This window comes from Dendrobates tinctorius, unplaced genomic scaffold (genome assembly GCF_039654945.1).
Source record: "Dendrobates tinctorius isolate UK_male_01 unplaced genomic scaffold, ASM3965494v1 ptg000111l, whole genome shotgun sequence".
NCBI lineage: Eukaryota > Metazoa > Chordata > Amphibia > Anura > Dendrobatidae > Dendrobates > Dendrobates tinctorius.
The window spans coordinates 25,200,686-25,225,897 of NW_027361779.1; the positions used below are offsets into that span (position 1 = coordinate 25,200,686).

Here is a 25,212-nt window from a genome sequence, read left to right on the forward strand (position 1 = left end):
TGTCTGGCCTATACTATTACTGGTGGTTCAGTCCCTCTGTCCTTGTTCACATTTACGTCACTTGACAAGTGGAAAGGTTTTAAATACAAGAGTTAGGACTGTCCCAAAAGGGTTGCCTTGACGTGGCGGGATGGCTTCTACATTATTTTGATCAAAATTATGTTAACTAAATACCCTTATTATTACTATTATTACTACCTTCATGCAATTTTTGCAATATATTTTTTTTTTACTTTTTTATTCCAGGATATTTGTTTTGTGTTTTGTTTTTGGTTTTCTTTTGATAATGCATCAGGTAGCAGTATATACTACAGAAGTTCACTCGAGAGGAAATTATATTACACCTTTATACAATGCAAATGGACATTTATACCAAAGTGTACTAACATTTTAAAAAGTCAAGATCTTAGCTTAATTTATAAGGGGTGGTTCATGATTGTGATGTGGATACCCTATCCTTAGGGCAAGCCATGAATATAAGCTCGGCAGAGGCCTGACACCCCCACCAATCATCTGTTAGCAGGTCCAAAAAGGGGCGGCAATACACAGTGTTCAAGATAAAGCACCACAGCTCCACACACTGTGTGGCCATTCTCCGATATTGCAGCTCAACTTGCTTTGAAGTGAATCCAACGATCTGACAAATTCTGAACACCACTAATAGTGCCCATATACAGTTGTGCTCAAAAGTTTACATACCTTGGCAGAATTTTTGCTTTCTTGGCCTTTTTTTTCAGAGAATATGAATGATAACACCAAAACTTTTTCACCACTCATGTTTAGTGGTTGGGTGATGCCATTTATTGTCAAACTACTGTGTTTTCTCTTTTTAAATCATAATAACAACCCAAAATATCCAAATGACCCTGATCAAAAGTTCACATATCCGGGGGGGCGTGGCCTGCTTGCTAATGGCACCGGTCACTTAGCTGCTGAGCTCCAGCCACTTCGACTCCTAATCGGCTCATTGCGGCTCGCCAGCGGCACCAATCTCTCTGCACACGGGGGGGGAGTGCTGCGGAGGTATCCAGGATCGTAGCATGCCAAGGGGAAAATCCCAGAAGAAGCCGTCCCCGGCGAAAGTTACAGACTTCTTCTCCAGCACGGGGCGAGGGAAAATGGCGGCAGCATCCTCCTCCACAGCTTCCTCACGCTCATCCAGGAGGGGATCCACAGCAGGCCCAGACTTGGACACAGACGCTGCAGATATACCGCTTACCAAAGGTACAATGCAGGAACTGCTCAGTGCCCTCCGCTCATCACTGCAGCAGGATTGGAAAGATATGGTGGCTGAGCTGAGGGGAGATATCACTGCCATAGGCAGCCGTACAGCACATATTGAATCTAAAATGGGGGAGCTGACAAAGTCACACAATAGCCTCATTGATGCCAATGCAGCACTGGAGGAACAAGTGCAAAAGCTCCATACCAAGGTCTTGGATTTAGAGGACAGGTCCCGCCGAAATAATATAAGAATCAGAGGAATTCCAGAGGCCATACCAGACAAGGGGCTGCAGAGTTTTCTGGGCTCCTTGATGCAGGAGCTGCTCCCAGACCTGACTGCAACTGATTTCCTGGTGGACAGAATACACAGAGTCCCTAAGCCTAAATCCCTCAGTGCTGATGTCCCTCAGGACACTTTAGCTCGCCTGCACTTTTACAAGACCAAAGAAGCCCTGCTGCAAGCCCTGAGAAAGAGACCCCCTCTGTCTGAGCAATTCCGGCACCTGTCCATTTTTCCAGATCTGTCTGCAGGAACCCTGGCAAAAAGGAGGGAATTTGCTCCTTATACCAAAGTTCTCAGGGATGAAGCTATATCCTATAGATGGGGTTTCCCTGTAAAGATCCTGCTTTTCCGAGCAGGAAATACCCACGCCTGCCATTCCCCACAGCAGTTGGCAAAGCTCCTATCCTCATGGAACTTGGCAAATCTCCCGGCCAGATCTCCAAGAGCTACAGGATCATCCCAACAGGATAAAGTGAATGAAGATTGGTCCGTCGTGTGAGTTATGTGATATGTTTGAGTCGCGGCTGAGACTTAGTTGCTACTTTTAAGGTCCGCTGGTTCTGTTCAACCAGGACCCTGAACCCCCATGGCGGTAAATTTCCACCATACCGCAGGCCCCTTTTTTGGGCTTTTTTCTTTGTGGACTGATGCTCCCTACGTCAGTAATGTTAGTGATGTCAATATTGTTAGTGTTATCTCTTTCCTGCTTAACCTTCCTTTTCCCCCTGCAGCTCTAGGCAAGAGACTTTTTTTTCATGTACAATGGTACTGAACTGTATGTCTATAAATGTTAGGGGTCTGAACTCGCCAGCCAAGAGATCCATGTTTTGGCGGGAAGTGGTTAAATCCAAATGTGATGTAATATGTGGTCAGGAGTCTCATCTCCTCCTAGGGGACTCGCACAGGTTAAATAATGCTAAATTTCCTTTCATACTGCTGGCTTGTGGAAAAAAAAAAAGGCTGGAGTATTCATTTGTGTAAAAAATACTGTTGCGTTCACACTACATTCACAACATTTAGACCCTGACGGTAGATACGCCATTATTAATTGCTCCATAAATGGATCTAAGTATACTATTGCAACCGTTTACGCCCCCAACTCTGGTCAGATCAGCTTTTTGCGGAGGTTTCTTTCCAAGCTTTCATCCGTTAAAGAGGGTAAGCAAATAATCTGCGGGGATTTTAACATGGTAATGTCCAGCACTCTGGATTGCTCCAATACTGCTGTAAAGAGGAAGGAGATGAGCACAATAATTTCAGAAAGGCATCTCCATGATATATGGAGATACCAACATGCAAATGAGAGGGACTACACATTCTTCTCGCCTCGGTTCACCTCTTACAGCAGATTGGACTACTTTCTGGTTGATAGCTCACTTATTATGGATTGCTCAGATTCAAAAATTGGACTTATAGCTTGGTCGGACCACGCCCCCATATACCTGACAGTTCAGGAGCAAAACCGCGCGCCTGTTTTTACCCGGTGGCGCATGAATGACTCCCTCCTAGCCTGTAGACAAATCTCTGAGGAGTTGCAGGCCGACCTCGCAGAGTTTTTTTTAACTTTAATGATAACAAGGAGGTGACAGAGGAAACGCTTTGGTCTGCACACAAGGCCTATATTAGGGGGTCATTCATCAAAATTGCCACTAGGGAGAAAAGGAGGCGTCAGGCAACTTACAAAGCTCTACTGTCCCACATAGTACTTTTGGAAGCCCACAATAAATCTGCCCCAAACTTGTCGACATCTGACGAACTCAGGAAACTAAGAACACAGCTCCGCCAGGTGTTGATGGCAGACTATGAGAAAAACTTAAGATCCCTCAAACAGCGGTACTATGTGATGGGTGACAGGGCGGGTGCCTTACTAGCCAGGAGGGTTAAAAAACGAGAAATGCAAAATAAAATTGAATACCTCGTGACAGGTTCTAATGCCACAATACGCAACCCAACGGAAATAGCCAACGCATTCGCTGACTTTTACCAGTCTCTCTACAACCTTAAAAATGACCCCACTGCCCCAAAGCCTACCCAAACGGCAATTAATTCCTTCTTAAACAATATTAATCTTCCTCGGTTATCTGCAGTACAGCTGGAGCAACTAAATTCCCCTTTTTCTCTGGAAGAGGTTCGCCAGGCGGTGACCACAGCCAAAAGAAATTCAGCTCCAGGCCCAGACGGCCTCACTAACTCCTATTATAGGCAATTCACTGAAACCCTGTCTCCTTTCCTCCTGAGACTTTTCTCCTCTTGGCGAGCCACAGCAGATATTTCACCAAATAATCTAGAGGCCATTATAACTACCCTGCCAAAACCAGGAAAACCCCCTATTTCACCGGGAAACTTCAGGCCAATATCCCTCCTAAACTGCGACTTAAAATTGTACGCCAAAATAATCTCAGCTAGAATACATAAAGTTCTTCCATCACTGATTTCCCCGGATCAAGTGGGGTTTGTGGCGGGGAGGCAGGCGAAAGATGGGACGAGACGTATGCTGGATCTGATTGCGGTGGCTGAGGGGAGGAAAATCCCCAGTGTATTCCTGTCCCTGGACGCAGAGAAGGCGTTCGACAGGGTGCACTGGGGATATCTGAAATCTGTTCTGGCCAAGTTTGGTTTCAAAGGCCCCATACTTAATGCCATAATGGCGCTGTACTCTAACCCTAACGCCAAAGTTCTGGCATCCGGATTTATATCTCGGAGTTTTGAATTAACCAATGGGACACGCCAGGGGTGTCCGCTCTCCCCTATCATCTATGCCCTTGCTATAGAGCCTCTGGCGCAGACTATCCGTGAATGCCCTCGGATCTCGGGGATTCGAGTGGGGAGTATAAATCATGTGGTCAGTCTATATGCAGATGACGTGATTTTATCTTGCACTAATGTAGAGGTGTCCCTACAACACGTAATGGAGATCCTGTCCTCCTTCGCTCAAGTCTCGTATTACAAGCTTAATATTACCAAGTCCTTAATTTTTCCGCTCTTCTTGCCAGCCTCTACCAGAGCCACTCTTTCTCATCTTTACCCTTTCAAATGGGAAGACGAGGGAATCCCCTACCTGGGTATTATACTGGCCCCGCTACACTCCGTGATCCGGAAAAATCTGCTGACCCTGCACACCTCATTGGATAAAGAACTTACTCGCCTTTCTCTTCTCCCGCTCTCTTGGGTGGCGAGAATGCAGACTTTTAAAATGATCTGTCTCCCAAAAATTATCTACTTACTTCGGTGCCTGCCCCTAACAATTCCGCAACGGTATCTCACCAAAATTCATTCGCTAATGAGTAAATTTATATGGGCTGGGAAAAAACCTAGAATAGCCCTGAGATGTATGCATGACCCGTTCAGTGGTGGAGGAATGGGTATTCCTAATATTCTAACATATCACAGAGCTGCTATCCTGGAACCGGCTCGAGATTGGTGGAAAAATGATTCAGACTTGAGATGGTTACAGACTGAGTACACCTGGGCACAGGCCCACTCCCCTAAACAATTCATAGACTCCCTGCTCCTAACCCCTTCGCCCCCCGGCGATCTTCTACCCACCACAGCAGCTCTAAAGAAAGCTTGGTCCTTATGGAGCAAGCCAGTGTCACAGGCTCTAGGTCCCAGCCTTCCCCTTAGATCGCTGGAAGCCTTCATTCCGAATTTGAATCTTGCCGCCTGGACACGTGGAGGTCCAATTACCCTAGCAGATCTCTATAGAGAAGGCGTCCTACTCCCGTACTCAGAAATGTGTGTTAAATTTAACCTCCCCCGACACAGTTTATTCCAGTTTTTTCAAATACGTCACTTCCTTCAGTCCGCTCCTCACCTACCGGTTCCCACAACAGCCGACCACGCTGCAATTAAAAAATTCTTTCAAAATAGCAAAATCAAAGGCCTTTCATACATCCATAACCTGCTAAACTCCCCGGAACCGGACAAACAATTGCCGTATATGCTCAAATGGGAAAAAGATCTAGCCTCTCAGCTTCCGTCGCAAGAATGGTTCGCGGCCTCAAAATGGATCCACAAATTCTCTTCATGTCTCAATCACATAGAGCAATTAAAAAAGGTTCATCTGCGGTGGTACAACTCCCCTACTAAACTGGCTTCTTTTTCCCCACATATGTCACCTTTGTGCTGGAGGGGATGCAACCACAGGGGCACCTTGTGTCATATGTGGTGGTTTTGCCCTAAGTTATCTAACTTCTGGCAGGAGGTGTTCAATCTAATCCATGAGGTTACTAGTCTCCGTCTTTCCCCAAACCCAACCTTAGCGGTGCTACACATTGGCCTAGATGGGATCCCGGATCTTTTAAAAAATATCATTTCTCACATTCTCATAGCCGGCAGGTACTGTGTGGCATACAAGTGGAGGTCGGTGAGCCCCCCTACAAAAACAGAACTAATTGAGAGGACCAACCTACACTGGCTATACGAAACCAACTTGACCCCCAATCTAGAGAAGAGAACGGTGAGACTTAAACAATGGCATCCGTGGGCCACTTCCCTTTATGCAACGGCCCTCCCCCAGATACAGACACCTACACCATAAATAAATTGATTGTGCCTAAGAATGCCATGCATGTAGAGCTGCTTCCCCTTCCCCCTCCCCCCTCTCCCCGCTTCTATGTTCAAGTTGTTGTTGGAAGGGGTATTTAATGTCCCAGATTGATATTCTAATAATGGCTCGAGGTTATTCCACCTCTTGCTACTCATTGCTCCTGTTCTTGATGTTTTTGTATGAGAAGTTTGTATTTTTTCTGAAAACTCAATAAAAACCTTTATGATAAAAAAAAAAAGTTCACATATCCCATTTCTTAGTACCGTATATTGCCCCCTCTGACATCAATGATAGCTTGAAGTCTTTTGTGGTAGTTGTGGATGAGGTTCTTTACTTTCTCAGATGGTTGTTACGTGTTACAGAACCACTTAGCACCCAGAATATGTTGTGCAGTTATATGTATGTACAATAGGTTCTATGTGAGATGCATGTCTCTAATGCATCAGCCCACAGGCTGCGCCCCTGGGCAGAGGGGACACAATATTCTCCTTTTGTCCGTCCTCCCCCCACCTTTGTAATTCTCACAGTAAACATCGGCAGGCTCCGGCCACCTGCGGCTTTTGTAATGCATGTCTGGCCTGCCGCTTTTCTATTGGCCTGCCCTCTGTATCTGTGTGATATATTCTGTGTCCAGTGAGTAAAGTGTTGTCAGACTGGAAATACGTGGAGAAGCAGTGATCTTTTATATGCACCCATGTAACCAAGGAATTCCAGCCAGCGTCATTCATTCAGACTCCAGCCAACGCAGAGCGGACCTCCGAAAACACGGGGTGTCAAGATCTTAGCTTAATTTATAAGGGGTGGTTCATGATTGTGATGTGGATACCCTATCCTTAGGGCAAGCCATGAATATAAGCTCGGCAGAGGCCTGACACCCCCACCTATCATCTGTTAGCAGGTCCAAAAAGGGGCGGCAATACACAGTGTTCAAGATAAAACACCACAGCTCCACACACTGTGTGGCCATTCTCCGATATTGCAGCTCAACTTGCTTTGAAGTGAATCCAACGATCTGACAAATTCTGAACACCACTAATAGTGCCCATATACAGTTGTGCTCAAAAGTTTACATACCTTGGCAGAATTTTTGCTTTCTTGGCCTTTTTTCAGAGAATATGAATGATAACACCAAAACTTTTTCACCACTCATGTTTAGTGGTTGGGTGATGCCATTTATTGTCAAACTACTGTGTTTTCTCTTTTTAAATCATAATAACAACCCAAAATATCCAAATGACCCTGATCAAAAGTTCACATACCTCATTTCTTAGTACCGTATATTGCCCCCTCTGACATCAATGATAGCTTGAAGTCTTTTGTGGTAGTTGTGGATGAGGTTCTTTACTTTCTCAGATGGTAAAGCAGCCCACTCTTCTTGGCAAAAAGACTCCAGCTCCTGTAAATTCCTGGGCTGTCTAGCATGAACTGCGCTCTTTAGACCTCCACAGAGTGGCTCAATGATATTGAGGTCAGAAGACTGAGATGGCCACTCCAGAACCTTCACTTTGTTCTGCTGTTGCCAATGACAGGCTGACTTGGCCTTGTGTTTTGGATTGTTGTCATGTTGGAACGTCCAATTACGTCCCATGCGCAGCTTCCGGGCTGATGTTTGCAAATTTGCCTCCAGTATTTGTGGATAACATGCTGCATTCATCTTTCTTTCCTTCAACTTTGACAAAGTTTCCTGTGCCTTTGTAACTCACACATCCCCAAAACATCAGCGATCCACCTCCGTGCTTTATAGTAGGAATGGTTTTCCTTTCATCATAGGCCTTGTTGACCTCTCTCCAAAGGTAATGTTTATGGTTGTGGCCAAAAAGTTCAATTTTGATCTCATCACACCAAATTACCTTGTTCCAGAAGTTTTGAGGCTTGTCTCTGTGCTGTTTTGCCCTACCTCCTTACTGTGCATCTTGAAAAAGCCACACCACTAGTTTTCAGAGAGTTCAGTATTTGTTATTTGTGGGTTTTTCTTTGCATCCCAAACAATTTTCCTCGTAGTTGTGGACAAAATTTTTGTTGGTTTACCTAATCACAGTTTGAACTCTGCTGACTGGCATCAATTCCTTGGATATCTTTTTGTATCCCTTTCCTGTTTTATACAGTTCAACTACCTTTTTCCCTAGATACATTGACAATTCTTTTGCTTTCCCCATGACTCACAATCCAGAAACGTTAGTGGCTGGATGAAGATGCAAGAGTCTGTTTGGATCCCAGAAACTCACTCAGCTTTTATGCACACACACTGATTACAAGCAAATAGGTCAAAGGTGAGGATGTTACCTTTAGTAGCCATCAAAATCATTTATGTCAACGGTCCGTGCATGTTATCAGGCCAAAATCACCAGGGTATGTGACCTTTTGATCAGGGTCATTTGGATGTTTTGGGATGTCATTATGATTTAAAAAGAGAAAACACAGTAATTTGACAATAATCGGCTTCATTGAACCACTACCCATGAATGGAGAAAAAGTTTTGGTGTTATCATTCATTTTCTCTGACAAAAAGGCCAAGAAAGCAAAAATTCTGACGGGATATGTAAACTTTTGAGCACAACTGTATCTATGCTGACTGTTGGGCTAAGCATGATTTGTCATCCTTACAATAAGATAAATGATTTTCTAGTTACCTTGGTAACTGCTACCTTGGCACCCTTGTTAATAAGCTGCACAACATTATCCACTTGGCCTTTGTATGCAGCTACGAGGAGGCGTTCTGATAGCGCAGCGACCACATCTTGCTGGCTCATGAATTAGAAACGGGAAGTCCTCAGGACAGGCGTAGGATACAGATGTGCTCATTAGTTGAGAATCTTTTCACAGGAGTGCAAGTACAACATACTTCACAGAAGGACGCTTTTTGTATCACATACTTCAACTTGGCATTTTGTAGATCTGAAAAGAAAAATAATTCATTAAAAGAGTAGAATATGCTACATACATAACTGTACTATAAATTCAATATATAAAATAAAGTCGAACAGACAGAAAAATGCTTTTTGCCTCATTTAGATGTCTGTGTTGTATCCTATTTTCTCACAGATACAACACAAGTCCATTATAATCTATGGTACTTTTCATATGTCTGTATTTTTCATGGACTGTGTATCCGTGCAAAACACCTAAAGACATGTCCATTTTTTAATTAGCAACACAGATCCCAAGGGCCAATACAAGTCTATGGGTCCGTGAAAAATACATACAGAACACGGGTGGCATCACTGCAAAGTATAGGAGAAGCTCTGTAATTTAGTTCTATTTTTATCCACACCGGAAAAATACCGATGTAAAACACTGACGACACCGGTACCATTTTTTCACTTAAAGTTTAAACATGGACGTGTGAATGAGGCCTTAATTAATAGAAACTAGTGGAAAAAAATCACCAATCACCAATGTAACTTCAAATCTCAGAGACACAGAAACATTTGGGAGTATAAACCTATGACAACCTTTAACACACTCAGTGCAGGAATGGATGTGTCACATGGATTTATGTCTTTCTATATCAACTAAAGAATGTGCTTCTCAGACCATATGGGGGCAACACAACCATGAACCAGATCTCAATCACAGAACAATAAAACTTTAACACTCATTATCTATAAACTGTTCCATACGGCCACAACAGTTTTGTCCCTGTTGCACATTGATAATTATTATTATAGCGCCATTTATTCCATGGAGCTTTACATGTGAAAAGGGGTGTACATAATAAAAAACAAGTGTTAGGGTTGGCGGATCGCACTTTATTATTCACTATAATTAGTGCAATCGCAACCCGGGGTCCACCGTGCAGAGATGTTAACCTGCTGCTAGTGAGCACTGGCGGAGCAGTACAGCGAGTGATCACTAAGGACACACGGGGTTAAACATCACCCTGTGTGGACTGAGTGCAGATTATCCTCCTCTGATAAGTTCTCAGAGGGGTGAGCACTGGTTGAGGAAAACCAGCTCAGCTAACCGCTGAGTGGCAACAAAAATACAACTAACTAATTTAGCTCCACTGAGAGGCGCAAAAATAAGAGTACCAAGCTCAGCTAAATGCCGAGCTGTACTAAAAGAGGTGTGTGCTGTACCCAAAACAGAAGGGTTAAAGCACGAGGGTTTGACTGTGCCCCATAACTGACCCGTGCTAACAGCACACGTGGCAAAGACAGGCGCTAGGCCATGCCAAGGAAAAACCTGCCACTCTAGATAAAACTAGACGTTCACACACGCCAAGAGAGAGGCAGAGTCTCCACCCACACATATATGACCGCAAATTATCTTAGCGTGCCGCTGGGTGCCCCAAAGACCCTTTTTTAGACTGCGCCTTGCTCGTGGATCATTCCGCGACTGCCACATCACCGGAGCAGCTGACTGACCACCAACGGGAGGTCGCCACCTCACGAGCATGCCCAGTAGGGTGATTCTCGGACTTAGCCTCAGGAACGACTGTTCACTGCTGTCTATTGCTACTTACTATAGCTGGAGAGCCAGCAGTAACAAAACGCACAGCACGAGTCTGAGCAAGACATCGAGACCGACGTCTCTGCTGAGCAGCGTGCACAGCGTTTGAAGCTGAATGGGGGACCGCATAGGGAGATAAGGCTTCGGATCTGCCTTGTGCAGAGGGAGAATCCCGGCGCCTAACAACAAGTACAATAATCTTAAACAATACATGTCACCGACTGGTACAGGAGGAGAGAGAGGACCCTGCCCGAGAGGACTCACAATCTACAAGGGTTCTGCTTCACATCATTTGTCTTATCTATTGCATTATTCCTGTGTCCTCTTGTGTATAAATATGTAATTCTTCAGACTTTGTGTTATTTTTTGCCTGATGAAGAGACATGAGAGGTCTTGAAAGCTTGCAATTTGTTACCCTCTTTTCAGTTATAAGTTAAAAAGTATCAACCACTGACGACTCTAACATTTTTATATTTGACATTAACTAATCATTACCTTTTTTTTCTCTTTCACAAAATACTATTAAATTACAATCCTACAGAAAATAGAAATCATTAAATAAAATATGCAATCATTAAGATTCCTCTTTTTCTATCTTGTGTCTTCTTCTACCCAGGTCATGTTTGTTTCTAAGGGTACCGTCCATGTGTGTTTTGATGAATTCTGTCACATTATCATGGCATGTAAATAAAGTTGCTAACAAGACTGGTTACATCCTATGTAATTCAACTTCACAGTTCACCCGTTAGAGCAATGTTACTACTTATGCATTGAAAAGGTTACATAAAAGACAACAACATTGTTTCATCCAGTGCGTAATTCTCAAAATTTTTGACATCACTTTTAATAAACATCAACAGAATTTCAGGCAAGTATTGCCCAGAGGGTCTTAATTTATAAAGTTCAAAGTCTGAAGGTGTTTGAAGAGTACGGAAGCTCAGGGAATGCTGCTAAAATCCCTGTGGATTTCTGTAAAGGAAACACATCAATATGCCAAGAATAAGAATGTAGTAGCAAAACTATGGATGACTTATTAAAGACTTATCAGTTATTAAACATAGGCAGCCCTTTCCATATGGATCAAAGAAAGTATTAAAAAAACATTCTCTGGATACATAAATATTATAGCTTGAACATCATAGGTAAAGGAAAAATTATGGAATTATCACCCAAAATAGGAACTCTCATAGAAGCAAAAAAGAGTTGAAAAAACACAGAAACTGAAGTATTCAAAGATGACTTTGGCAACATTCCATCCAATTTTGTATAGTGATTTATGGATCTGGAATCAATCAATATGGAATGGATTACAATACAAGAAAAAAAAAATTACGTTTTCATCTTGCAAATGACTATTTTGGCAGTTGATCAATCTGTAATGATATTTCCTTATAATTGCTAATTCTATAAAATGTACATCCTAGTCTATGAAATGTAGATGGAATATAGTATTTCCAGCTTTATGTCCAAATCCCTTCTTACAGAGGCCTATTCCCAACATTGCCGCACAGGGATACATGGTGCTATATTTTAATAAAGTAACAATCAAACATAATATTTATGGATAACAATGTAAAAAATGGATTTTGATATTTACGTTCAAATGTAAAAAATATATTTTCTATTTATTTCAAAATGGATTTATTTTATGTATAAAAATGTTTGGATTACATTACACAATAGAGATAACTGCTAAAAATTCACACAAGTGTTATGCATGAAAAGTGCATCACAGCTTAAGTACATCACTGATGGTGAAGAAAGGTCTATAGAAATTCAGCTATTTATGGATAAAGGAGATGGAGTGAATCAGATTTGTAGGACCTGATCCAGCAGCAATGTCAGTAATTGGTGGCAGTCATAAAAGAGCCCTGTAAGCCATCTACCTGTGTGATAGGTACGTCTCACCGCAAAGATGATGTCGAACAAGTTACTAACATAAAAGAAGAGGTTCCTAGTAGTGATGAGCGAGTATACTCGTTGCTCGGGTTTTCCCGAGCATGCTCGAGTGATTTCCAAGAATTTGGAAGTGCTCGGAGATTTTGTTTCTGTCGACACAGCTGCATGATCTACTTGACAGCCTGAATACATGTGAGGAACACCTGTTAGTGAATTCCCACATGTATTCAGGCTGTCAAGTAGATCATGCAGCTAACAGGTGTTCCTCACATGTATTCAGGCTGTCAAGTAGCCGCAAATCATGCAGCTGTGTCGACAGAAACTAAATCTCTGAGCACTTCCAAATACTAGGAGACCACTCGAGCATGCTCGGGGAATCTCGAACAACGAGTATACTCGCTCAGCACTAATCATTAATCGTATCCTGTGTCTGTGTCCAGTCTTCCTGCTGCTCCTTCCGTCTGATCACACCTGGGCCTTTTCATGTGCTGTTAAGTTGCTATAAATTCAGAGGCACAGTGCTGTCTAGACCTTGGGCTGTCTTTTGCAAGGATGTCTTTTTTAAGGATAACATCAGAAATATGCCGGAAATGAGCCAGAAGTGCCCAGAAGGTATGACTATCTGCTGTGTTTACATGTACTAAATTTCTTTTGCCTTCAAACTTACTCTCACCATGCTGACATAAGCTCTAACAGTTTTGGCTCCATTACTACTCACTCTCCTTCACTATCCGCAAATCCCAGCACCCACTAACCAAATAATAATCTCGCCTTCCCTCTTGCCTCCCCACCTGACCTCCTCTGCTGACCTGCTCCTTGACTTCAGAGCTCTCCTAATAAAATACAAAACAAGCCGCCCACCCTCCTCCCACCTGCTCTTCCTCTCTCTGTTTCTCCTCACTGCTGGCAACACATCTCCCAACCCTGGACCCCCACAGCTCATACCTCCTATTATTACCCCCTTCTATCGTTCCCAACCCAATACAAACACCAGAAATCTTTCACACCTCAAATCCGTGCCCTTGACAACCACCACCCTGCTCCCACACTCTGGATCACTCTGGAATGCCCGCTCCGTCTGCAATAAACTCCATGTGATTCACGACCTCTTTACATCTCGTAATTTCTCCTTCCTTGGCCTCACCGAAACATGGCTGACACCCTCCGACACCGCCTCCCTTGCTGCGCTATGTTACGGCGGCCTCCACTTCACCCACACTCCTCGCCCTGGCAACAGACATGGTGGAGGAGTGGGCCTTCTCCTCTCTTCCAACTGCACCTTCAACCCAATCCCACCTCTTCCCTCCCTAATCCTCCCCTCTTTTGAAGTCCACTCTGTCCGCATCTACTCTTCCTCCAACCTCCAAGTGGCCGTCATATACCGACCTCTGGGCCCGACCACTGCCTTTATTGACCAATTCTTCACCTGGTTCCTTCACTTTCTCTCTGCTGACATTCCCACCATCATCATGGGCAACTATAACATGCCCATTGACACCCACTAGTTAGCTACCTCCAAACTCCTGTCCCTTACTTCATCTTTTGGATTTACTCAGTGGTCCTCCTCAGCCACCCACACAGACGGACACACATTAGACCTGGTCTTCACCCGTCTCTGCTCCCTATCTAACTTGATAACCTCCCCTCTACCTCTATCTGACCACCATCTACTCACTTTCTCATCACTGTCCTCCTCACCTGTCACCCATGTCCAGAAACATGCACACCCCCGCAGAAACCTCACACATCTAGACACTTGCACACTCTCTGACTCTATTCTACCGCTGTCCTCCATAGCTTCACTCCACGACACAGACACTACCACTAGTTTCTACAATGCCACTCTTGCATCAGCCATTGACTCGGTCACCCCTGTCATGCATAACAGAGTGCAAAAAAATCAATAGACAACCCTGGCACAATAACATCACTAAAAAGCTTTGGCAAGCATCCAGAATTGCAGAACAGCGCTGGAAGAAAACGCATTGGCAAGACGACTTCACTGCACTCAAACAAGCAACACTCGCATTCAAATCTGCCCTCACCTCTGCTAAACAGGCCTACTTTACATCCCTTGTATCTACCTTATTCCACAACCCCAAACAGTTGTTCAATACTTTTAACTCGCTCCTCCGCCCACCTCTCCCCCCTCCGACTTCCCTAATCTCTGCTGAGGACTTTGCTGCACACTTCAAAAACAAGATAGACCAAACACGGCAAGTCTTTATTGCTCAACCACAGCAACCCCTTTGCATGCCAGACCAATGCCCAAACCCCATAACCTCCCTACCTAACATCATTGAATGGGAGCTTGCTCATCTTCTCTCCAAATCGCACCTCACCACTTGTGCACTTGACCCTATCCCATCCCACCTCCTCCCCAACATCACCACCGCTCTTATCCAATCTCTAACCCACCTCTTCAACCTATCACTAACTTCCGGTACCTTCCCTTCTGCTTTCAAGCATGCCACAATCATGCCTATCCTTAAAAAGCCAACCCTCGACCCAACAGCCATGTCCAGCTATCGCCCAATATCGCTGCTCCCATTCTCTTCTAAATTCCTGGGCATGTCCACGCTGAACTTTCCTCCCACTTCTCATCTACAGTAACTTGCTCTTTGGCATCTACAATCTGGTTTCCGTCCCCATCATTCCACTGAGACAGTCCTGACCAAAATTACCAATGACCTACTTACAGCCAAAGCTAACGGACAATACTCTTTACTCCTCCTTCTACAGTAGACCTGTCCTAAGCTTTCAACACAGTTGACCACTGCCTCCTACCTCAGATCCTCTCCTCCTTTGGCATCAAAGACCTAGCTCTATCCTGGATATCCTCATACCTTTCCAACCGCACATTCAGCGTCTCCCACTCCCACACTACCTCCTCATCCCACCCTCTCTCTGTTGGAGTCCCCCAAGGCTCTGTTCTAGGACCCCTACTCTTCTCAATCTAAACACTTGGCCTGGGACAACTCAAAGTCCCATGGATTCCAGTACCACCTTTATGCCAAAGATACTCAGATCTACTGTACCTGTCTTGCCCAGACGTTACCTCTCTGCTGTCCAGAATCCTGGAGAGTCTATCAGCCATATCCTCCTCCTTCTCCTCTCGCTTCCTCAAACTCAATGTGGACAAATCTGAACTGATCATCTTTCCCCCATCTCGCAGATCTTCCTTACCCGACCTATCTATAACAATTGACAACATCACGCTTTCTCCCGTACCAGAGGTCCGCTGCCTCGGAGTAACCCTTGACTCTGCCCTGTACTTCAAACCGCACATCCAAGCTCTCTCCATCTCCTGTCGCTTCCAGCTCAAAAATATTTCCAGAATCCATCCCTTCCTCAACCCTCATTCTACTAAAATGCTTGTACATGCCCTCATCATCTCCTGCCTCGACTATTCCAACATCATTTTCTGTGGCCTCCCTGCTAACACCCTGGCACCTCTCCAGTCCATCCTTAACTTTAATGCCCGACTAATTCATCTCTCTCCTCGCTACTCCTCCGCTTCACCCCTCTGCAAAACTCTTCACTGGCTCCCATTCCCTCAGTGTATCCAATTCAAATTACTAATACTGACCCACAAGGCCATCTATAACCTGTCTCCGCCATATATCTCTGAACTAATCTCCCGATATTTTCCCTCATGTAATCTCCGGTCGTCTCAAGACCTCATTCTCTCCTCCACACTTATTCGCTCCTCACCCAACCGCCTCCAAGACTTCTCCCGAATAGCCCCCCATCCTCTAAAATCCAATCTACACGAAGATTTCATCCATTTTACGTTTATCCTTAGAACATACAACACTGCCCTTCACCTCTCCAAACAAGCCTATTTCAACACCCTCATCACCTCACTGTCCAATAACCCGAAACGTCTCTTTGACACTTTTCATTCTCTACTCAACCCAAGAGTACAGGCCCCAACCACGGAGCTCCGAGCTGACGATCTGGTCAATTACCTCTTGGTATTTGTTATAATCTACTGTATGTGATTATTGTTATGCTGTAATGTCTATTGTCTGTACAAATCCCCTCTGAAATGTAAAGTGCTGCGGAATATGTCGGCGCTATAAAAATAAAATTTATTATTATTATTATCCTCTGAAATTCTTTGCCCCAACACGTCCGACTATCAACCACAATCGGATCCTTCAGACGGAACCTGAAAGCCTATCTCTTCAGGAAAGCTTACAGCCTGCAATGATCCCCGCTGCCTTCTCACACTACTGGAGCTACCACCTCACCATCACTGGAGCTGCTGCAACCCCCCAACCTACTGTCTCCTTCCCCACCATCCTGTAGAATATAAGCCCGAAAGGGCAGGGTCCTCTCCCCCCTCTATATCAGTCTGTGATTGTTAGTTTGTTTACTGTAAGTGATATCTGTACTTTGTATGTTACTCCTTTTCATGTACAGCACCATGGAATCAATGGTGCTATATAAATAAATAATAATAATAATAATCACTAGTTCATAGTCTTCCTGTCTAACATGCACACTTTACTGATGTGGCCGCTGTATCTGTTCTCGCACATCAATTTGAACTGTAGATGCAGATACGTGTCTTGAACACACTTTCAGAGCAGACCCAGTGTTGCTTCACCGGCTTCTGCCCTACAAAAAGTATACTGCTCCCCAGACCCATTGACGATAGTATTACGATATATACAAGCCGGCCTTCATTGCTTATAGTTTCAGCTGGTAACGTCACTCATTGACTGGCTCTACTTCTTGCTGAGAAGTACTATATGGAAATGAGCTAAAGCTGCAAGACTAAAAAAGTAATTTTTATTGTTATGGGGTCTTGTAGCCTGTACTATAGGGCTAGGCCCTGCTCACACAATATTTATGCAGTGTCTCTTGGGGCTTCATCTGAATCTGCATAAAAAAAAAACAAAATTTAGACAAATCCCTAAAAGATCCATAAACTGCTATGACATGATGGAGTTCACATAAAACCTCTTTCTGCTTTTTTCCCTCAAAATGTCCATATTTTCAAATGGGCAAAAGAATGCAGCAGACTGCATTAGGTAGGGTAAGTTCACGCTGGGTGTTTTTGCTGCATTTTTTTCTGCAGCAAAACCTGATTTCTTGGCAGGAAAGAAGCTGGGGCAAAAATGCATGTTTTGGTGCGTTTTTGTTGCGGTTTTGGTGTGTTTTTTTCATGTGTTTTTAGGGCTAACTTGTGTCTCTTTGTGCATGCTAATAAAGTTGAGTGCCCCCAGAGGAAAAAAAAACTACTTCCTGTAAAACCATACCTCTAGATCCTTTGAAAAGCTGGCAATTCATGTGCTGCGTTCAGTAAAATCACACTGACAGGTTAGAATAGATATAAACACATAGAATAGTTGTATACATACTATATATATATATATATATATATATATACACACAGCACAGACCAAAAGTTTGGACACACCTTCTCATTCAAAGAGTTTTCTTTATTTTCATGACTATGAAAATTGTAGATTCACTCTGAAGGCATCAAAACTATGAATTAACACATGTGGAATTATATAATTAACAAAAAAGTGTGAAACAACTGAAAATATATCTTATATTCTAGGTTCTTCAAAGTAGCCACCTTATGCTTTGATTACTGCTTGGCACACTCTTGATGAGCTTCAAGAGGTAGTCACCGGAAAAAATGGTTTCACTTCACAGGTGTGCCCTGTCAGGTTTAATACGTGAGGTTTCTTGCCTCATAAATGGGGTTGGGACCATCAGTTGTGTTGTGCAGAAGTCTGGTGGATACACAGCTGATAGTCCTACTGAATAGACTTAGAATTTGTATTATGGCAAGAAAAAAGCAGCTAAGTAAAGAAAAACGAGTGGCCATCATTACTTTAAGAAATGAAGGTCAGTAAGTCCGAAAAATTGGGAAAACTTTGAAAGTGTCCCCAAGTACAGTGGCAAAAACCATCAAGCGCAACAAAGAAACTGGCTCGCAGGAGGACCGGCCCAGGAAAGGAAGACCAAGTGTTATGAGTGGCGGAAGGCACTAAAAAAAATAAAATAATTAAAGTGCCTTCGCCACTCGGGGTCCACCGTGCGGCAGATGGCAAAACCGCTGCTAAGGGAGGCAGTGCACTACAGCGGTAGTGTGCACAGGGTTCTAAATCACCCAAGTGCAAAAGAGGCAGTCTCTGTCATGGGACACAGAGCTGCACAGAAAAATAATAAAGAAACGGTAATGCTGAGGCTGTTAAACGCACAGGGACACAGCGGCACACGTACGGTAGCCGAACACAGGAGTAGTTAAAGTGACACTACAACCAAACGGACTTACCGTGAATGAGCGTGTGCACGGCATCGCAACTGCGAACGCCACAGAAGTCTGCAACCGCAATAACGCAAGCGCGATGCAGGACGCTTTGCTGCTGAGATGGCTGAAGCTTGAGCGTGCTGGTGCTAGCGCAGCTACTGGCTGACCCAATCACTCACACATTCGTAATAACCGAGGGAAGGGGTTTCATAATAAGTCATCCACCAGACCAAGCATCCATCAACAAACATACAGCAGCAAGTATCAGAAAATACTAGCGTATGGCACAACGGCCATGTGCACTTTTTATAGTGACCGGGACCTTCCGGAAATCTCCAGAGACCTGAGCTGAACCAATGGAATCAGGAGCAGGACCTGAGCACCTGACTCCTGAACTCCAATGGGAGCTCATTCCAGGAGCATGCTCACAAGCTGGCAGAAAGGACTTAGCCTCTGGAGATGAATATGAGGATCTGGATCTCTGCATTAGTATGGCAGGACCCAGATTCCTAACACCAAGAGTCACCTCTGCTGTGGAGGATAAGTTCATCCGAATCACCAGCCTCAGAAATTGCAGGTTAACAGCAGCTCAGATTAGAGACCAGGTCAATGCCACATAGAGTTCTAGCAGCAGACACATCTCTACAACAACTGTTAAGAGGAGACTTTGTGCAGCAGGCCTTCATGGTGAAATAGCTGCTAGGAAACCACTGCTAAGGACAGGCAACAAGCAGAAGAGACTTGCTTGGGCTAAAGAACACAAGGAATGGACATTACACCAGTGGAAATCTGTGCTTTGATCTGATGAGTCCAAATTTGAGATCTTTCCGTCCAACCACCGTGTCTTTGTGCGACGCAGAAAAGGTGAACGGATGGACTCTACATGCCTGGTTCCCACCGTGAAGCATGGAGGAGGAGGTGTGATGGTCTGGGGGTGCTTTGCTGGTGACACTGTTGGGGATTTATTCAAAATTGAAGGCATACTGAACCAGCATGGCTACCACAGCATCTTGCAGCGGCATGCTATTCCATCCGGTTTGCGTTTAGTTGGACCATCATTTATTTTTCAACAGGACAATGACCCCAAACACACCTCCAGGCTGTGTAAGGGCTATTTGACCAAGAAGGAGAGTGATGGGGTGCTACTCCAGATGACCTGGCCTCCACAGTCACCAGACCTGAACCCAATCAAGATGGTTTGGGGTGAGCTGGACCACAGAGTGAAGGCAAAAGGGCCAACAAGTGCTAAGCATCTCTGGGAACTCCTTCAAGACTGTTGGAAGACCATTTCCAGTGACTACCTCTTGAAGCTCATCAAGAGAATGCCAAGAGTGTGTAAAGTAGTAATCAAAGCAAAAGGTGGCTACTTTGAAGAACCTAGAATATAAGACATATTTTCAGTTGTTTCACACTTTTTTGCTAATTATATAATTCCACATGTGTTAATTCATAGTTTTGATGCCTTCGGGGTGAATCTACAATTTTCATAGTCATGAAAATAAAGAAAACTCTTTGAATGAGAAGGTGTGTCCAAACTTTTGGTCTGTACTGTGTATATATACTGCTCAAACAAATAAAGGGAACACTTAAACAACAGAACATACCCATTTCTGAAATCTCATAGGCTTTGCTGATAATGTAAAAAGCAGCTTAAAATTAGCATAAAAACAAAGCATAAATGCCCAGTGGGAACATACCCTTAGGAAAAAAAATAGAGTCCGTTTGTGTCATACCAGTCTACGATTCTGTTAGAAGTTGGTCAGAATTCTGGTTTTCTGAGTATTCACACCAATAGTGTGAACATGACCTAAGGAAAGACCGTGGCTTTCACTTCATGCTGTAGTTGTCAATATACATTAGAGTTGTAACTGTAACTCTATGGAGGTGTTGACTTATTGTATATGGGAGTACTGTAGCATCACAGTGGGCACTGAATAATGTCGTTTTGGATTCATAAAAAGAAGGCTATAACCCCATGATCCCAATGTATTATTTTACTCTGTAAATCACTTGTAAGCACAAACATATCGAACACTGAAAGCAAAATAGTTCACTCTGTGACGTGTGCAGGCATCTAATTTAAGAAACACAAAGCGTCTCTTGAGAGTCTTTTTAAGATCTTCCTTTTGGTTAAGGGCTTCTTCAATTACTAATTTTCTAATACTTTCTGTTTCCAGAGAAACACCTTTCTAGTGATCTTTTTACTCTTACTGTAGACCTGTGACGGGGACAAGGGGTATCCTCTACGTCTGGAGGAATGAAGGTATAAGGCCTGTTTCACACTTCAGTTTTTTGTGTCAGGCAAAATCCGCCAAAAAGGCGGAAAACAGAAAGAGAGAGAGAATTTTTTTCGTCCCCCAGAAAGGATTTCAGGGTTAAATTCCCGGCTGACTTCCTTTCTCTGGGCATGCGCACTGTAAAATGCGGATCCTGCAGCAAAAAAAACGTTGCAAGGTCCGTCCAGGCATGTCGGCGGAGGCAAAAAATTTGGCGGATCCGCAAAAAAAATGGATCCAACAGATGGCCATCCGTCAAGATCCGCCGGTAATGCAACTCAATGGTGAAAAAAAAGGATCCACCAAAAAAAAGGCGGATCCGTTTTTTAAAAAAACGGCGGATTTGGACTGATGGTCAAAAACGGAAGTGTGAAACAGGCCTAAGCATACTCACAGACGCGGATTCTTTACTGTAAGAGCAGTGAGACTATGGAACTCTCTGCCATATGATGTTGTAATGAGTGATTCCCTACTAAAATTTAAGAAGGGACTGGATGCCTTTCTTGAAAAGTATAATAATTACAGGTAATATACAAGTTTCCTTAATATTGCGTTGATCCAGGGAGCTAGTCTGATTGCCGTGGAGTCGGGAAGGAATTTTTTTCCCCAATGTGAAGCTTACTGTTTTCCACATGTTTTTTTTTGCCTACCTCTGGATCAACATGTTAGGGCAAGTTAGGATAGGATATGGGCTGAACTAGATGGACTTAACGTCTTCCTTCAACCTTAATAACTATGTTACTATGTTACCAAGTTTGGGGGCCATTTCTCCATTAAGAGCTGTAAAAGCTGGTCGTGCAAATAATGATAATGGTACATTATCCTTCACAACAAGCTCGATGAGAAGTCTTTTAAACACATCTGCTGTCATTGTTACAGTAACTTTGTCACTTACGTTTGAGATGCTCTTTCCTCCTCCTTTGCCTAGCGGGAAGTGACTCGCTGGACCTCCGAACCCCGACACGCGTTTCGCGAGTGCTTCTTCCGGGGTTCGGAGGTCCAGCGAGTCACTAGACTCTGCACATGTATAGCGGACGCAGACCCAGGTAATATGTATATCACATGGGATGTTAGCTCTGTTTAGAGCAGAAAGTTTTGGGGACATAATAATGGCAATTGGTGGTACAGTGGCTCTTATTTGGCTGAAACCTTGCCATCATTTAAGTCGAGGCTTTCTCTGGCACCTAGTATGAACACTGCACCTTATCAATTTTTGTTTGACATGTGAATATTGGTATATACAAATTAAAATCCATGATATGAATTATAATTGTATTTTCATGATATTGATATGGATTAACTTATTTCATATTTATGTGCATGTGCTTTCTGCAGATATAATATAGTGAATATACTTTCTATTTTCCAGCCAGTGCTATATATTTTGAATGTAAAAGTTCATTTGTGATCTGCTAATTGTCATCCCTTGGGTATTTACTGTATGTGTTCTGCTTCTGCTGACCTTTGTGTTTTGATTTGAGGCACTAATTTTTATAGTTATTTTTGGTGTTTATATGTATTTTAGCTGACTAAATAAAATGTATTGGTTTTACTAATATTTTGAAAACACTTCTTGGTCTAAATGTGGATTAATGACTATCTGATCAGTATGTTTATAGCTTGTGTGGAGTGTTGCTTATCCTACATGTAAGGAAAAAAGGCATGGGTAGTATGTTTATCAATATTGTAATTCTTGCAAGAATAGGGAATCATGCACTGTATAATTTAGGATAGAAATAAAACAATCTTTGCATAAATCAATAGGACAGATGATAAGTATAAAGTTTGCAAAATACATTGTTAGACAGCTTTACTCTGAACTTTCAATGTCAAGCTTGTCTCAGGGTACAGCTCACTAATCACATCATATTTCTTCACAGTCTATGAAGAGGGGAGGAGGGAAGGAGCAAGTTTGTGCTGAATCATATTCCAGAACACACACACAAAAATATATGTGTCCTTATCGATCCGGTTACTGTACTTCCAAACTTGAGATGTTAGAAAACAGTTTTTCCCCTTATATTCTATGTATACTGTATATAAGTCATCAGAGTAGGTAATTTCTACAAACATGAACTAAAAGGAAAAACAAACTAAAACATCAAGCATACAGAGACAACATATACTGTTGATCAAGATAAAAGAGCTGAATAACAGGAACAGTATGATTTATAAACTTTATAAAATTCTGTAAATTATATGCTTTTGATGCACTACTACAGGTAAGAATACGTTTTACCGTAAGCCCTATTCAGTCAACAGACTTAATTCTTCTCAATATTATGTGATAAAAATTAATATAAAACAATAATAATATGCAAAACTAAGTTCACCCTATTGGTTCGGCCCTCCACAACAGTCACATCCTCTCATATGGCCCCCCTTGGGAACATTAATTGCCACCCCTGCTCTAGAGACATTAGATACATATCTGCTGCCTGATGTTGGGTTATATTACTTCAGTTCAGCCCCATGCTACTACAATTTTTTCCCATTACCTTTACAGTTTTGTCAGTCTCGCATCCCATGAACATCACATTACCAACTAAGAAATTCAACACTGAAGATCAAATTTTAGGTTAGCAATGGGCTCTTAGATGAAAGAATGTGACTCATGACTGACTTTGGAAAACAATAAAAATAGAAACAAAAAGTGTGACAGCATCCAGGCGATTCTTCAAAAAGGTTTCAGTTTAGGCTAGGGCTTCATGGTGACATTTGTAACGCGATACTGCAATCACAGTGTTGTACTGCAATTTGTAGCTAATGATCTCCTATGGTGTCATATCGCGACCTGCAGCAAAGGGTCGCAAATGTTTTCAAATGAGCTAGATTTTCATTCGCAAATCGCAGCATACTAGCCACAGACTAAGCGCAAGAGGCAAGCAACATGCGACCAGCCAACTTGGCTACTTTATTTTCCAGCAAAATGAGAGCTCTAAAAACAAATAGTCGCACAACAGCAAATCGGACATATGTTGCAGCACAGATGCTTTCATCACATGACTTTTCTGGGTAATGCTGTCACATGACAAATGTCGCCCAGTGGCTCCAGCTAAATGCATAAATTACAAAACATATGTAAGGTTTTTGTTAAAGGGGGATTCCCATCTCCAAGATCCTATACTAATATGTATTAGGTGCAATAATAATAGTAGTAAATGCCTCCATTTAGAAATGTGGTATAGTTCTTCTGATTCGAGTTGTCACTTACCCCGTGTGCAGGGCATTGCAGTAGCTTAAGCCCCCGTCACACACAGCGATCTCGATAGCGAGATCGCTGCTGAGTCACAAGTTTTGTGACGCAACAGCGATCTCACAAGCGAGATCGCTGTGTGTGACACTTATCAACGACGTGCCCCCCTGCCGGGTATCGCTGATCGTCCTCGAATGGCCAGGACATTTTTTTGATCGCTGGTCTCCAGTTGGCCAGCACGCATCGCTGCGTGTGGTAGGCGGGAAACCAGCAATCAGCGATTTGGAGCCTGGTAACCAAGGTAAACATAGGGTTTCTAAGCGCCGCGCGCCGCTTAGAAACCCGTTGTGTACGTTAGAAACCAGCGCGCTGGTGCAGGGAGCTGGTAACCAAGGTAAACATTGGGTTTCTAAGCGCCGCGCGCTGGTTTCTAACATACACAGTGGGAAACTAAGTGACGTGTGTCGCTTGTTACCCGTGTGTTGCTGGTGCTGATTGCTGGTGAGATCTGCCTGTTTGGCAGCTCACCAGCGATCATGTACCGACACACCAGCAATCCTGACAAGGCTATATCGTTGTCGGGATCGCTGGTGCGTCGCTATGTATGACGGGGCCCTTAGGCATTCCTGGTTACAACCACTAACAGCTAACTAACAGTCACTATATGAGTGCTCCAAATTAGAGATGTTTGCTCATATTAGTATTATTACACCTACTACATACTGGGATGGGATCTTGGAGATGGGAATACCCCTATAAGTACACCTTTTGGACAAATCTGTTGAAATCATCAGTTTTGGTGAGCAAGTATCTCATGCCTATATCCTGTTTCACAAGAAACTTCCCCAAGCATGAAAAGCAATGTATGTATGCTTTTACTAAAACAAAGAAGGATATGAGGGCGTTTCAGGTGTCTCCAGACTCTGAACCAATGCTGATCTCTTTAATTAGTCAAATTATGAACACCTTCGTGAGCCGACCTATGAACATAAGAAAAATATTCTTCAATAATATCCTATTGTTATGTTTTATACATAATACTATGTGTGTGTTTTC

The 25,212-nt window shown here is 43.3% G+C and overlaps 1 protein-coding gene across 6 annotated transcripts in view; it reads right to left on the minus strand.

The window, feature by feature from the left end:
• The window catches only part of ANKRD6 (ankyrin repeat domain 6), a 238,102-nt gene that overhangs the window by 109,700 nt on the left and 103,190 nt on the right, over positions 1 to 25,212 (minus strand). For all 6 annotated transcript variants that reach the window (XM_073589567.1, XM_073589568.1, XM_073589569.1 and 3 more), the window contains one exon: positions 8,687 to 8,951. In XM_073589567.1, the coding sequence (XP_073445668.1) occupies positions 8,687 to 8,806 (120 nt within the window). In that variant the 5' untranslated portion in view covers positions 8,807 to 8,951. The remainder of the gene's footprint in view (positions 1 to 8,686; positions 8,952 to 25,212) is intronic.